The sequence below is a fragment of the Acipenser ruthenus genome, chromosome 14, assembly GCF_902713425.1.
Source record: "Acipenser ruthenus chromosome 14, fAciRut3.2 maternal haplotype, whole genome shotgun sequence".
In the NCBI taxonomy this organism is placed as follows: Eukaryota; Metazoa; Chordata; class Actinopteri; order Acipenseriformes; family Acipenseridae; genus Acipenser; species Acipenser ruthenus.
Genome location: NC_081202.1, coordinates 23,823,796 through 23,838,273, shown reverse-complemented (window position 1 = coordinate 23,838,273; position 14,478 = coordinate 23,823,796). Strand labels below are relative to the sequence as shown.

Below are 14,478 nucleotides of genomic sequence, written 5' to 3'. Positions count from 1 at the left end.
ATCTCCCGATTAGCAACAAATTAAATCACCTAATTAACTCGGGAGATGGCCACCTTCTGCACGAGTTTTAATTATGTTGTGGATGGGGCTACCCATCCACGCTAAACAACACAAACCGGCTACGCCGTCAAAATACAAAACAATAAAACATACAGCGCTCGCCGACATAAATATAATAATAAATCATAATAATAATAATACAAAATAACACAGGGGCGGAGGGGGAAATCCCGTTCTAAAATAAATAAACAAATGAATGTACAGGGCACCTCGCCCTGTTACACTCACTTTGATTAAAATGTCATTCTAGAATGTTGCATGCAACAGTAAAATAATGTTGGACATGTTTTTTTTTTTTTTTTTTTTTTTTTTTTATAAAAGTGTGGTGAATCTAATTATTTTGGAAGGGTGACAAGAAATGACCATATTTAACACCTGAATAAATAGCTGTATTATGTATCAGTTGAGTAAAGTGTTCTGTTTGCAAAGTTAATGAGGTTTTAAACAAGTTTAAAGTCATTGGCAATACCCAAAGTTCAACCATGTGAAACATACAAGAGTTCATTTTACCGAGGTACCAGTTAGGAATGTGCTTGCAGTTTGCTACTGCTGCCATGAATGTTTCTTTAAATATGATGTAATCAAAATTATTTCAGTGTGTGTAAAAAAAATGTTGTACACGCATTCTAGGGGTTAAAGGACAACATATCAACCATACTGGTTTATTATTATTTTTTTTTAAATACATCTGTGGTATTTGGACAGTATTTTAGCAATCGGTTGCTACCCTTTTTTCACTAGATGGCCAATATCCTGTTTCAACTTGGATCACAACAATGATGCACTTGCCATCAGGAAGTTTCTCCAAAATAAAGTGACAAATAGCTTTCTTCACATGGCTTTCAAATACAGTAGTATGTTTGAAAATCAGGATACATGTATGTGTAACTGGACAGAGTTTTAACCACAGCACCAAGCCTGGCTCATTTTCACAAACAGCTGGATTCTACCCTGAAGAGTGAGATCCTTAACAGCAGTGCATCACTGCCAGTTACAGTAAACATGTGTGTTGCTTTTAAAAGCTACAATTATTATTATTATTATTATTAATAATTTCAAAAAAATATATCCAGGGCGACTTACAATTGTTACAAGATATCACATTATTTTTACATACAATTACCCCTTTATACAGTTGGGTTTTTACTGGAACAATCTAGGTAAAGTACCAGGGATTGAACCCACGACTCTCCGGTCAAGAGTCCAGAGCCCTAACCACTACTCCACACCAATCTGAGACCTTCATAAAGAATGACCACTCATGGTAATATTTAAATTATGTGTGCTTTAATATACTTTAAAACATTTTTGTGACATCACCCTTTGATCTTTTGATTGATTAATTATACAAATCTTCTAACTGAAAGTGGCTTTGAAGAGAAAGACAGTGTGGGGCAGATATAATGTTAACAAATCCAGTAACAAATCTGCTCACTTTGTTGTAGTTCGTTGGGGTGTTTATCTTGTTTTTCAAGGCAAGGGTCAATTCTTCTTTTTATTTACTGGTTTGTTTCACCAAGAAAACGGCATTAAGTAAACTCTCGACTAAGAAAAGATGATACGAGGATGAAAAATGAGGTTTCAAGGCAGAATGGGAAGAAGAATTTGCGTTTACAGAAGAAAGCGGTAAACCTCTGTGCCTTCTCTGCAACAAAATGCTTGCACACTACAAGGGAAGCAACGTGAAACGTCACTTTGAAAGTAATCACAGCAGTTTTTCATTTGAATATCCTCCTGGATCCGAATTGAGGAAGTAAAAGGTAGCCTCTTTAAAATCACATCTCAGCAGCCAGCAGATGCTACTATCGGCATTTAGTAAAGAAGCTGATGTAACAACTGAAGCGAGTTTTGCTATTGCGTGGAATATCGCTCGTGCCAAACGTCCTTATTCTGAAGGAGGATTTATTAAGAAGAACATTGCAGAAGTGGTGGCAATTTTTAATCCTGATAATAAAAAGCTTCATAAGCTAGTAAGCCAAATTCCACCTTTACGCCATGCAACAGAGAGGTGCATCTCTCTGATCAGTGCTGAAGTTGTAATCAGTATGAAAAATGACTTGTGTAACTCACAGGCATTCCATTGTAAATAAAAATAATAAAAATAATTTCTTTTAATTGGCGTTAAAACAGCATTAAATTAAATCCCACAACCAATGACCTTTGGCAGCCCCCCTATCAGCTCTTCGAAAGCTGTGGAAAGTCTTGGAGTCTTATTTGATTCTACTCTTAGTTTTCAGCATCACATTTCAACTGTAGTGAAGTCTGCTTATTATCATGTGCAGAATATAGCTCAAGTCTGTTTGTATCTTGCAGAATCTGATGTAGAAATTTTAATTTATGTGTTTGTTTTTATCCCGTCTGGACTATTGTAACACCCTATTGGCTGGTCTACCTTGTAAACTAATCAATCGCTTACAGCAGGATCAGAATACAGCTGAATGAATTCTGACAGGTACAAAAAGATTTGAACATATTCCACCTGTTCTTGCACTGGCTTCCAGTGAAGTACAGAGTTATTTTTTAAAATGTTATTAATGACATTTAAGGCTGTCTCATGCTTACATTAATGATATGCTTTTACCTTATGTTCCTGGACACCAGTTGAGATCTGCTTGATGTTGGGCTTCTTTCTGATGACTACAATGATAAAACGTAGCTCTTGTGCTGGAAGAGCTTTTAGTCATTATGCACCTGTATTATGGAACAATCTTTCAATTGAAATCCGTAAAGCGGACTCAATAAATGCATTTATTATTATTATTATTATTTATTTCTTAGCAGACGCCCTTATCCAGGGCGACTTACAATCGTAAGCAAAAACATTTCAAGCGTTACAATACAAGTAATACAATAAGAGCAAGAAATACAATAACTTTTGTTCAAGTAAAGTACAAGTTTGACAAACCACAATTCAATAATACAGCAGGTAATAGTGATAGTTACATCAGGATATGATTAAATAGTGATAGTTACATAGAACTACTTCTATTTAAATAGAAGCTTAAAACACATCTTTACGCAGAGGCCTTTTTGTAGATTGGGATGGCCTATTTTAGAGTTTTGTTTATATGTATTTATTTATTTTTGTTTTGTTTTGTTTTAGATATTGTATTGTATATTATATTGTATAGTGTGTTTATTTGTAATGTGAAGCGCTTTGGGATGCCTTGGTGTGAAAGGCGCTATACAAAATCATTTTGAATATATATATATATTGCAACACCAAACTATAATTTACACACATACTAACTAATGCCACTGTTTAATAAAAGGAACCCATCACATTTTTTTTATTTTTTTTTATATAAATCTTGGTTGATATCCCAATGCAAGATTCAACTATAATGTAGTTTTGTACCACTTAATTTGCACTGATGAAACATAACCTGGTTAACAGTACTTATCAAATGCTTAGATGACAGATATGGTTCCATTCTTGTAGAACTTCAGGATAAAACAAAATGCATTTCGACAAACATTAGTTCCATTACTTAGTTGAGCACAAGGTGGTTTCAATTAATACTTTCTAGTTTAAATATAGGCCTACTTTGTGATAGTTTGTTTTATTCAGTCTATTTAAAACAGTAGGTAGTTTATTTTTAAAATCATTTTTATATATAATTATTAGTCGAATAAACCGCTACCGAATAAGACCATTTTGCTACGCACTTTCGAGGCAGGTAGCAAATCCTCACTACTGCCTTAAAAAGTTAACTCTAGCCCTGCTAAAAGCGATACAGTTATACATTAACATAATGTAAAAAAAAAGTTTCATAATTACAAATTAATTTCCTCATAAACACCCCCTTCTCGTTTTTATTTCACATATCTTCTGGACAGGTTCAGGAAAAACAGCAATTTCATCATCACTTAGTAAATCTCCATCAATTACATGGATGTTAGAGTTTAACTCAACGTTTGCCTTTCTTTCCTGGCTTTAACCATTGTTCAAACAAGCTACAGCCCACTTACATTTTGCCAGAGTACTTCTCGAAAACTGATCACTGGCAATGACATGTAGGTTTTAAAATCTGTTTTAGGTTCGGCAAAACGATCAATAACTTTACTCTGTTCCCAGTTCACATTCCTTTGTTTTTTTTTACATTTTTAGTTTTCATGTCTAAAACAAAGTCCTCGCTACTATCTTCACTTACAACAGACATATTTGTCTGTGAAAGTGGGATTTCAAACTCAAACTCTGAAGAACTCATGACAGCATTCCCTTATAACACTCCAAACAGTGAATTACAGAATTATAATTAAACGCCTATAGACAGCTCTGTGAAAAATGTTGTTGAATTTGGACATGGACATGCAGGGCCTACAGGGGCCATTATGTATTTTACAAAAAATCCTTATGTTCTGCACTTTGATGGTGGATTTGCTCCAGGGTTGAAAATCACAGAATATTCTGGTAAAATGCTTTTTTTTATATATATATATAGATTCTGCCTGATTATTTCCTGTATGAAAGTCACACAAAGTAAACTATTTTGTTTTTTTGTTTTTAAACAGACTGCCTTTTCAAAGTATGTCCTATGAACAGATATTCAGCACAGAAGCAGTTCTGGAATGCAAAACAAGGAAAACAAGGGAACACCACAGAGGGAGCACTGCTGAAGAAACTACAGGTAGTCATTCTATTACTAGCCTGATCAGTCAACAATGAACCTGCTGTGTGGAAATGCTGTTCAGTAGACCTGGATTCATTATACAGTGGTGTAGTAGATGCAAATAAGTGCATCTGTTTATCCTATTTTGAACTGGACAATACAATGGGGGTGTTTGTAATGGAAATCTCTGAGTGCATACATTACAGTATTTTACCAGAAAGGCCTGTGGGCATATATGCACATATATATGCACACGTCTGTTCAAGTTTACATCTTCATTACGATACTGAACAGTTTTTGTAGTATAAATAAAGAAATATTTTTAAAAAAAGCCAATGCCATTATCTATACTGTGCGGTGAGTATACGGCCCTGTGGCACACTACAACTTCACTTGATAGTTTAAAATGTATGTTCAGTCACCTACAGTTTGGTGACCTATGATGCCGCAAACAGTAAACCCTTTCATTCTCTTTTTGGTTGTGTTGTTGCGATGTCACCTAGGTCTCTGAGGTACCTTTTGAGTTGTGTAGCAGTCTGAGGGGGAGGAGAGGCAGGTGCTGAGAGCCTGTCTGGATGCAAAATAAACTTTAACCGGGTTGCATGCGTAGAAAAATAGGCAAGAAAAAAGTGACTCCTGTTAAGCTAGAATGTGGGTCTGCTGTGTTGCTTTTTTCTAAATAGTTTGTAAAAAGTGGTGAGTGTGGGTTTATTCTTTTCCAGATTGTGTTTCATGTGTGACACACACAGTTATCTGCCTAGCGGTGGATCTTCTTTCGAACGCCCTTCCCTAGTTTAAGGAATTGCAAAACCTTTTTTTTGTAATAATCTCATTACTTCCAGTCATTTTAAATGATTGTTACTGTCTTACTGTCACCTTCTTGTCAGTGGATGCTTCTAAGTCCAGTTTCTGTAGCAATTGCCAGTACACATAGTTACATCAGGCACATTCACATTTCTTGTAGGATATGCAGTGAGAAAATAAATACCCAGTGAAAGCATTATTAGCTCAGAATGTTATATAACTGGGACAGATCACTGATAAGTTAAATATTAATTTGTATGTGTGTGGTGGTGTTTTGTTTGTGTATTTGTGTATTTACATGCTTGTGTGAGTATATGATGTGGTTTTTGTTTTTGTTTTTACAGCATGCTGCCGAACTGGAACAGAAACAAAATGAATCGGAGAATAAAAAATTGCTTGGTGATATGGTTAAATACAGCAATGTTATACAGGTAAATACAATTCCCCTTTTTTATTTTTTGGACAAAACTTTTTTTTTTGGAGTTATATAAAAACTCCCCCATGAATGAAGTCATTTTTCAATGTTTAGCCATTTGTACAAGCACACTTACAAGTTTATTTAAGGAAATCCTTAGTGAACAAGACTATTAACCCAAACCATAAAGACGGTATTGTTTGCAGTTTTCTAGATGAAGGTTTTTAATAGTGTGTCAAAATTTTCAGGATGGAAAAAAAAGTTTCAGGATAAAAGATCAGGCCACTTGTTTCCTGCGACTGTGAACTTTGCTACGCCTTTTTATTTTTTTTAACTTTTTTTCTTAAACTGAGGTCTTAACACATATCTGACTAGGCCTATTATGATGCCATACTCTTTTGTGGTGTATGGCTGTGATAGAGGCCATACTGTGCTTTGCAAGCAGTGTGCCTGAAAACCAGAAGGGTCCCTGTAAATCTTGCTGCCATGGCATTACAACACTATTTAAAGGTTTCTAACTGTGAGAGTGGTCATCACGTACTGTAGAAGTGTCAAGAAACATCACTTTGGACAGATTTAGGCTGTGTTGATTATGACTGGTAAGTAAATAAACCTGTTATATTGTCTTACAAGGGGCTCGGTGTGCTGCTCGAAATGATAATGCTAAGAACCTGTTGAAAATGAACATATGGCCATTACAGCAAGTAGTGGGCACAAGAGCTGAACTGATGCCCCTGCTTGGTGCAAGTAGGTGCTGGACCATGCCATGAAAATGTGACCGTTATTACATTGGTGAAGATGCTGTCCTTCAGGTGAAGCATCCTGTTGTAATCTGTTGCTCAGTTCAGTATATTAAATATCTTGTGGCACTATTTTAAAGAATGTTAACTCCTGTACATGTCAAATTCTGGGTTCAGTAATTTCTCCCTGGTCTGGCATACTGTATTAGGTATAGTTGACCTGAAACCTGGGTGAATGGGTGTTATTTGGTCATATTTACAGTATTTTATATTTAATTTGAAGCAGTTGTTTGGTGGTGTTGTGTACAATTTAGAATGCCCTATTTCTGTCAGTATTAATATTAGCGTACAGCAGAGTTCCTCAATTGGCGGCCCGTGGGCCGGTTGCCTTCCTGTTGGCCCATCGCGTGTCAGCTGTCCTTCATTACAAAAGCAGTAATTGCTGATACGCAAGATTGTAACGTTGCCGCTATCTACAGGGTATGTGTGTCCCCTAACGAGCGTTTTTTTTTGGCAGCCTAATCAGGAACAAGTCAGCTGATTGGCCAGCTTTCATTCTGATGAGATTTCATTTTGGCATGCTCCACAAATCTCTGCCCATTTAGCTTAGTGTTAGTGCGATATGAAAACAGCGGTATGGAGTAATATTATTTTCTTTAGTGTGGAGAAACTATCTGAATATTCTTACAAACATTGCTGCACATTAATCCACGTCTGTGTCTAAAATGGCAAGTGATGTGTGGTATTAACACAACATCAACAAAGCGATGCTTCAGATTTGGCAAGTGAGTCAGAATCGGGGGATACAGGTAATGCACATCACTCGAAAATGCTTCACACTTTCCAAACGCTGGCCAAACTAGCAAGGTAAATGTTACGTATAGTTTTGTTTTGTTGTGCTCCTATTTTCTGTTATGAGGAGAGTAATAAACGAAAACCAAAATGGTGTTTTATTTTCTTTGTGCAGCATCCCCTTTTCCACATTTATTTCTTGAAGAGTTTATTTAAGTTAAATTTGGCAGTTTTAACTTGTGTGCACAGCTTTAAAAAAAAAAAAAAAAACAACCAAAAAAACGTTAAAAAAATGCTATTACTTTATGAAAATGTGTCAATTGCCACTTTGTTTATTGTGAAGAAACTACAATGGCAGGGATTAAAAGAAAAAAAAAGAAAAAAGCGATGTCTACTTTTTGTACTATTTCTGCCTGAAATACACACATGAAAAAGTGTATAATTTAAGTTTTGACATCCTCTACTTTTATAGTTAATTCAGTGGAGCAAAATAAAGCCTTCACAACCTATTCTGGAATATTACTGTTTTACATATAGTTTTAGGATGTCAGAGCATTTTTTTTTTAATCTTGCAAAACACCAGATTTTTGTCTCCAGTTTATTATAGAAAGACTTGGGAAGTTGAGAGGGGCTGCTGTATGTTTGGCTTTATTATAGAAATACATGAAACACTTAAGTGCATATGTCTATATTTTCTTTATTTTTCATATGATAAACTAAGTATTTTTAGGAAAAAATAGCAATGCGGCCCACCAGTAAGTGTTCAGGCACAGGAAATTAGCAGAAGAAACCGAGCCTATCAAAGATCTTTTATTTGGCTTAAAAAAACCTGTTTGGCAACAGTAAGAAATGTACCTACGGCACGCCTCTCAAAGATGGCATGTTGGATATGCACTTCAGTTTATTTTTCCCTCTGTTTACTGTCATGCTTTGTGTTTAATTTAGAAACTTTTCATTTACATTTAAACACATTGGAGTTAGAACATGTATATTTAGACACAGTGCTACACTTTTAATCAGGCACTTAATCAACATAAATAAAGCTAATTGACGTGCTTTCATTAGTTAACTTGAATGCTTGCTGCGCAGTCATTTTCCGAACATTTTCTAGTTTTAATAAAATTAAAATGAGTAACATGCTGTTTTAAAAATGCTGTTTGAATATTGTCAAAAAATATATTTGCTTTCTATTTTTATTATTAAATGGCAATCAGACATTGTATCATTGTAAGTAGTTATTTCTGACATGTATTAGTTGATTGGTGCAAGTGTAGTGTTGTAACGATCTATTACTGTATGTAAAGTGTGATTTTGATAGTCAGCTTTTCATGACCATTTAAAACCCCCCCATCAGTACATCTTGAGCACGCGGTGGCCCCCCAAGGTTTGGACATTGCCTTATCTGACCCTCCAGAGAATGGAATTGAGTACCCCTGGTGTACAGTATATAACAGTAATGTTGATTTTTGCAGCTACTACACATCAAAAGCAACAAATACCTCACGGTGAATAAGAGACTTCCAGCCCTTTTAGAAAAGAATGCTATGCGAGTGTCGCTGGACATGGCTGGGAACGAGGGCTCCTGGTTCTATATCCAGCCCTTCTGGAAGCTGCGGAGTGAAGGTGACAATGTATGTATCAGCATGGCTTTCTGGTTTTACAAGGGTGAGGGGAATTGGGTGTGTTCTATAAGATTTTACATCAGGGCTACTCAACCCTGGTCCTGGAGGGCCGCTGTCCCTCCTGGTTTTTGTTCCAACTGTACCCTACATTACTTAATTGGACCAATTCATCAATTTAGTGTACAGTTAGAACAAAAACCAAGAGGGACAGCGGCCCTCCAGGACCAAGGTTGAGTAGCCCTGTTGTACATGATGATCCCTATCTATGAACACTATCTACTGCCTCCTGTGGGAGGTAAAGTAACTCAGAATACAGCGAATTTCAATGTATTCTTAATGTTTTGTCCCCTCCCCCCACCTAGTGGTGAATAACAGTAACAGCATACAAAACTTAAAATAACAATATGTGTTTATTATTTGGTGAATTAACTACAGTATGTTTATTATAGAAGTAAATGTGGGCCTTATTTGCCCACACAATCATACATTATAAACAGTGATTATAATCTGTAAAATAGTACTTTGCATGTCTTAATTATTGTAGAAGATACACTGTATGACCCTTACATTAATGTAATATTTGACAGGATACTGGCTGCATTCAAATGTTATACTCAGTAAAATATTTTTCAAATGTTGATTCTGATCTACAGATGTTGTTTACTTTTCTCAGTACAGTCAGTAAACAAAGGTATGAGACTTAAATCATGTTGTGCATGGTTTGCTGAACAATGCACTTTTTAGCAGCATGTTTTCACAGAGTTGTATACTGCATGTGAAAAAATATTCACAAAAAAAGATAAGACAGTGCTTTGGTCCTATAGCCAGACAGTATTTGCTGATTTAATGGAAACAATAGTTTGTGTCTTGAAAGTTTGGCTCATGTGAAGTTTTTAGCTTGAACAGTTGCTGCTCCCAATACAATTCACCTCATTTGAAAATGCATGCAAACGTTATTATTTAAAATGGGGTATTAACTAAGGCTATATGAACATTTTCTGATCTCTTAATAGCATAACATTGACTCGTCTGAAGCTCAATTTTTTGGCATTGCATTATAAACACTGTTTCCTGTTCCTGTTGTGCGGATCCTGTGCTTTAGATATTGTGACTCCTCCTGATCCCACACTGTCCTACTGTATGTGTAATCTAGGAAGCGAGGCTTGAGGGCTTGCTGTTATTGATAGGATACCAAGTGGATAGTCAGGTAAAACTGAATGGGAAGAAACTTTGATATTACCCTATTGCTAAATTTGAACCCTAATACTAATAATTTAATTTAGTTTAATTTAATTTAATTAAATTTTTTATAATAGGAGCAAATCCACTTGTATTGCATCAATCACTTTCTTTTTGTTGAAATATACCTTTTTTATTTGTTTCTCATTCCTGGTGCCATACAGTGGGAAGTAACCACATCATACATTTACACAAGCGCTTGTTTTATCTGAAAGATAAATACATCCAGTGTGTTTACACTTTGGGAGAGTATTAACGTCTTTGTTGATTCCATGTGTAGGTTGTCGTAGGTGATAAGGTGGTGCTGATGCCTGTGAATGCTGGACAGCCTCTGCATGCCAGTAATATAGAGCTTCTAGACAACCCAGGCTGCAAGGAGGTGAGCACAGTGTGGTGGCTTGATTATTTGATGCACACTTTTTGATTTTGTGTGAAAATACATTTCCCATAATTTCCCATATTATTATATGTGTTCATGTATTCATGTTTATAAATTGATGCACCTCAGTGTAGACCTGGAACACAATTCTTGCACTTTAGCAGTGTGAAGATTATTAACCCTTTCATGTACTTAAACCTATTTATTAACAGTAAGTGAGATGTTACTACATGGTCACAGTAGCCTATGTTTTATTTTTTGTACAACAGGTGAATGCACTGAATTGTAACACAAGCTGGAAAGTCACCCTTTTTATGAAATTTAGTGACTACAGAGATGATGTTTTAAAAGGGGTAAGTATATTTATCTGTGTTACTTTAGTCTACTGAAATGTGAATACTGTATAATGTATTTCAAATGCTATAACATGTTAACACTTCATAAATTTACAGGAACGATTATACATTATATTAAGAATGTGCTTTGTTGTTGTTGATGGTGGGGGATAAATACATAACAGTAATAGCTTGTTTTGTGCATTGTTGTGACTGGTGTGATCTGTGACTCTCCCAGGGTGATGTGGTGAGGTTATTCCATGCAGAGCAGGAAAAGTTCCTGACCTGTGATGATTACAAGAAGCATCAGCACATCTTCCTCAGGACCACACTGCGACAATCTGCCACCTCCGCCACCAGCTCCAAAGCACTCTGGGAAATAGAGGTATTCTGAGATGCATCGTAAATGCAGCCTGAGAAAAGAAAAGTCCCGGCACATGTTTCCACTCAAGCCTTTTTCTGACTGGGGGAGCAATTAGGGTTTCCTCTGTGGCTCAGTTCACACCGCCAGTCAGTAACATCAAAATCTGAGCTTAATGTTTGTTTGAGCAGTTTGATCTGGAGATTTGAATGAATGTTCAAAGAAAATCCTAGAGAAAATACGGTTTCTGCAGAGAAGAACCACACTGCCTGTGATTATGAAAAGCTTAGTGGGGCTCCTAGCACACACACACGCACACACACACACACACGCGCGCACACACACACACACACACATACACTGTTTTAGAATGTAGGCTTTAAAATTAGTAATAAGTGTTAGTCCTTTTACATCAACGATGTGACACAGTGGAACTTCTAGCGAGACTTTCGCAATGACACTAGGACAGTATGTCAGCTGTTTCTTCAAATGTCCAGTGGGATCTACAATAGTGACCTCAAAGCAATTTATTAACTATGTTATAGTAGCAAATATGAACGTATTATATTGTTTTCCCTCTGAGTGCATTTCATGTTGTGTTTCTTTGATTACCAAACATTATTCCCAGCACTGTTATACCCTGACATGGTATGCTGGGGTATTTTAATCTGTACTTAACTGCATTTAGCACAGAGACACACATCTCCTTTTAAAGAACATAGAGCAAACAATGTATGTCTAGTACATTTTACCTAGGTCATTTTTTGAAATTATTTTTTCATAGGAATTACTGAACAAAAAATAATAAACAATGCTATTGTAAATTGAAAATGAAATACATGTTTACCATAATGTGCGTCTTTCATATAGGAAAATGTGTGTTCTATGCCATTCAACTATTACCAGTTCTGGTTGTGCAGTAGTCATCAATATGCTTGATTCTTCTGTGTTGCAGGTTGTACACTATGACCCCTGCAGAGGAGGAGCTGGGCAATGGAACAGCCTTTTCCGATTCAAACACCTGGCTTCAGGAAATTATTTGGCTGCAGAGGTGAGGCTTGTGTTACTATATGATACAATATACTGTACAGGGTCACGCGTCCATCAAGGGGTTACCATAGTGATGTCAACATATTAAAGTGACTTCTAATTATGTATCATTATTTTCAGCATATATTATGTTTTTTTCAGATGAGAAAACAAAACCCAGGGCTGCTCCAGAATAACAATATATCTTTTATATAACTGGTGACCTGCATTTCTTTTTTTTGGGGGGGGGGGGACGGGGGGACGGGGACTGGGGGCTTTGTCAATTCACACTTTGGGAGCTGATTTCAAATCCAGATAGAGCTGATATCAGATACTGATAAGGCTTCAGGGTCATTCCGTGACACATCAGGACACATCAGGCTCATTTTAACATTTGGGGTTTCCTCATTTATACATTTGGGCATTTATCTCGATCTGTTTATCAGTTATGCAGATAACATAACCACTTGCATGTCTTAAATGCATGATAACTGACTATAATTAAGTCCAGTAGAAAAGAGTGAAAGCCTGGGATAGCCTGACTGTAAATTTAGTTAAGAAACTTGGACGAGAGTTCAGGCAAGTGTTTTCTTTGCAGGTACTGCTTAAGTTCCTATTCTCTGGGTTTTTCTATGAAGGTTGCACTATGATGCTGTTGGATGTGTTACTCCTTGAGAAGCTCAGTAGATGGCAGTATTCACTTTTCACTCTTGATTTTGTGCAATATACTTTTACTTCTGTTAGTGTTTCCACTGGTGCAGGGACAGATTGTTGCAGGTTTGTTTTAAGGGATAACACATGTAGTGAAAGTATCCCTCTGTTCCATGTTGGGTATTAGAGTCCCCCAATGGTTTTGTGCTGGACAGTGTGGCCTCCTTTGTCATGAACACACTGTGTAGGTTGTAATACTGTAGGTACAGACCAACGTGTGGAAAGGTCTGCTCTATAGAGTTGTACCTTCAGAATTGTTTTTATTAGAAATGCAAACAATCAACTGCACAGCCATAAGGGGAGCATTGTAAATGGGACTGAAGGCTCCCATTTCCTCCTCCTGGACCACACCTTTTACAAATGTAATTATGTGTATTTGGCAAAAGGGTTCAAAATTGGTATACTGCAGATGTGAAAAATTGGTTCTTTAATTGTGATGTATAGATCCCCTTTCCTTCATAACTGTAAAGATATTTACTGAAAATGACATACACATTTGTAGCATTGGTCACTTTTTATTTGATTTTTCAGGTGAACCCTGATTTTCGAGATGAGGACACCGATGGTAAAGCTGCGGTAAGATTTAAACTATATTGTCAAGTGAATACACTTACACCTACAGCAAGATCCCCTGTGAAAGAATTATAGTTTCATAAGAGCTTAAAGGTTTTTTTAACCAGTTGTCTGCACCTTCAACTGCTTTCAACACCTTCAACCATATTTTGTATTGTATTGTAAAATTGTTTTGTATTGTAAAATTGTATGACCCTCTTCACTGTGACCTGTGACCTAACATGTCTGCTATATTGGAGTCAAGTGACTTTTTTTATTTCCGGATGCTGTCCTGATGCTATAGGATGTAGGCTTCATACTCGTTACACAACTGTATCCAATGATCAAGTTTGATTGTTGGCATCATGTACAGTAAGAAAAATAAACCTTTGTAATTTTAGTGTCAATATGGCTTCCATATTGAGGTTGTGTGACAACCTTTTTTGATACAGACAGTTCTCTTGGGTTTATTGTCTCGATGTTTGATACACAGTTATGGTCCATTACCTGGGTTTTCCAGTAAAAACTGACAGTTTCACAGCCCCATTGTTTCAGCCACTGACCATATTAATGAAGCATATCTTTACCACATATGTTTGCAAACCATATAATCAAATGTGCTGTTTACATTACGCCCTCTTGACCCCCATTTCTCGTTTATGCATTCTGTCGTCCTTCGAATGAGATGTAAAACCGAGGTCCTATTGTATGTGACTCTGCACTAGCAGTTGTTGATACATGGTTCACCCCTAGTCTCTAAGTTGCTTTGGATAAAAGCATCTGCTAAATGACTTAATAATAATAATAATAATAATAATAATAATAA

The 14,478-nt window shown here is 36.3% G+C and overlaps 1 protein-coding gene across 1 annotated transcript in view; it reads left to right on the top strand.

Moving 5' to 3' along the window:
• LOC117419457 (inositol 1,4,5-trisphosphate receptor type 2-like) overlaps positions 1–14,478 on the top strand; it is a 120,950-nt gene that overhangs the window by 13,487 nt on the left and 92,985 nt on the right. Inside the window, exons 3-10 of the mRNA XM_034032209.3 lie at positions 4,576–4,691; positions 5,822–5,908; positions 8,897–9,055; positions 10,566–10,664; positions 10,934–11,017; positions 11,238–11,384; positions 12,316–12,411; positions 13,632–13,676. Coding sequence (XP_033888100.1) covers positions 4,576–4,691; positions 5,822–5,908; positions 8,897–9,055; positions 10,566–10,664; positions 10,934–11,017; positions 11,238–11,384; positions 12,316–12,411; positions 13,632–13,676 — 833 coding nt within the window. The remainder of the gene's footprint in view (positions 1–4,575; positions 4,692–5,821; positions 5,909–8,896; positions 9,056–10,565; positions 10,665–10,933; positions 11,018–11,237; positions 11,385–12,315; positions 12,412–13,631; positions 13,677–14,478) is intronic.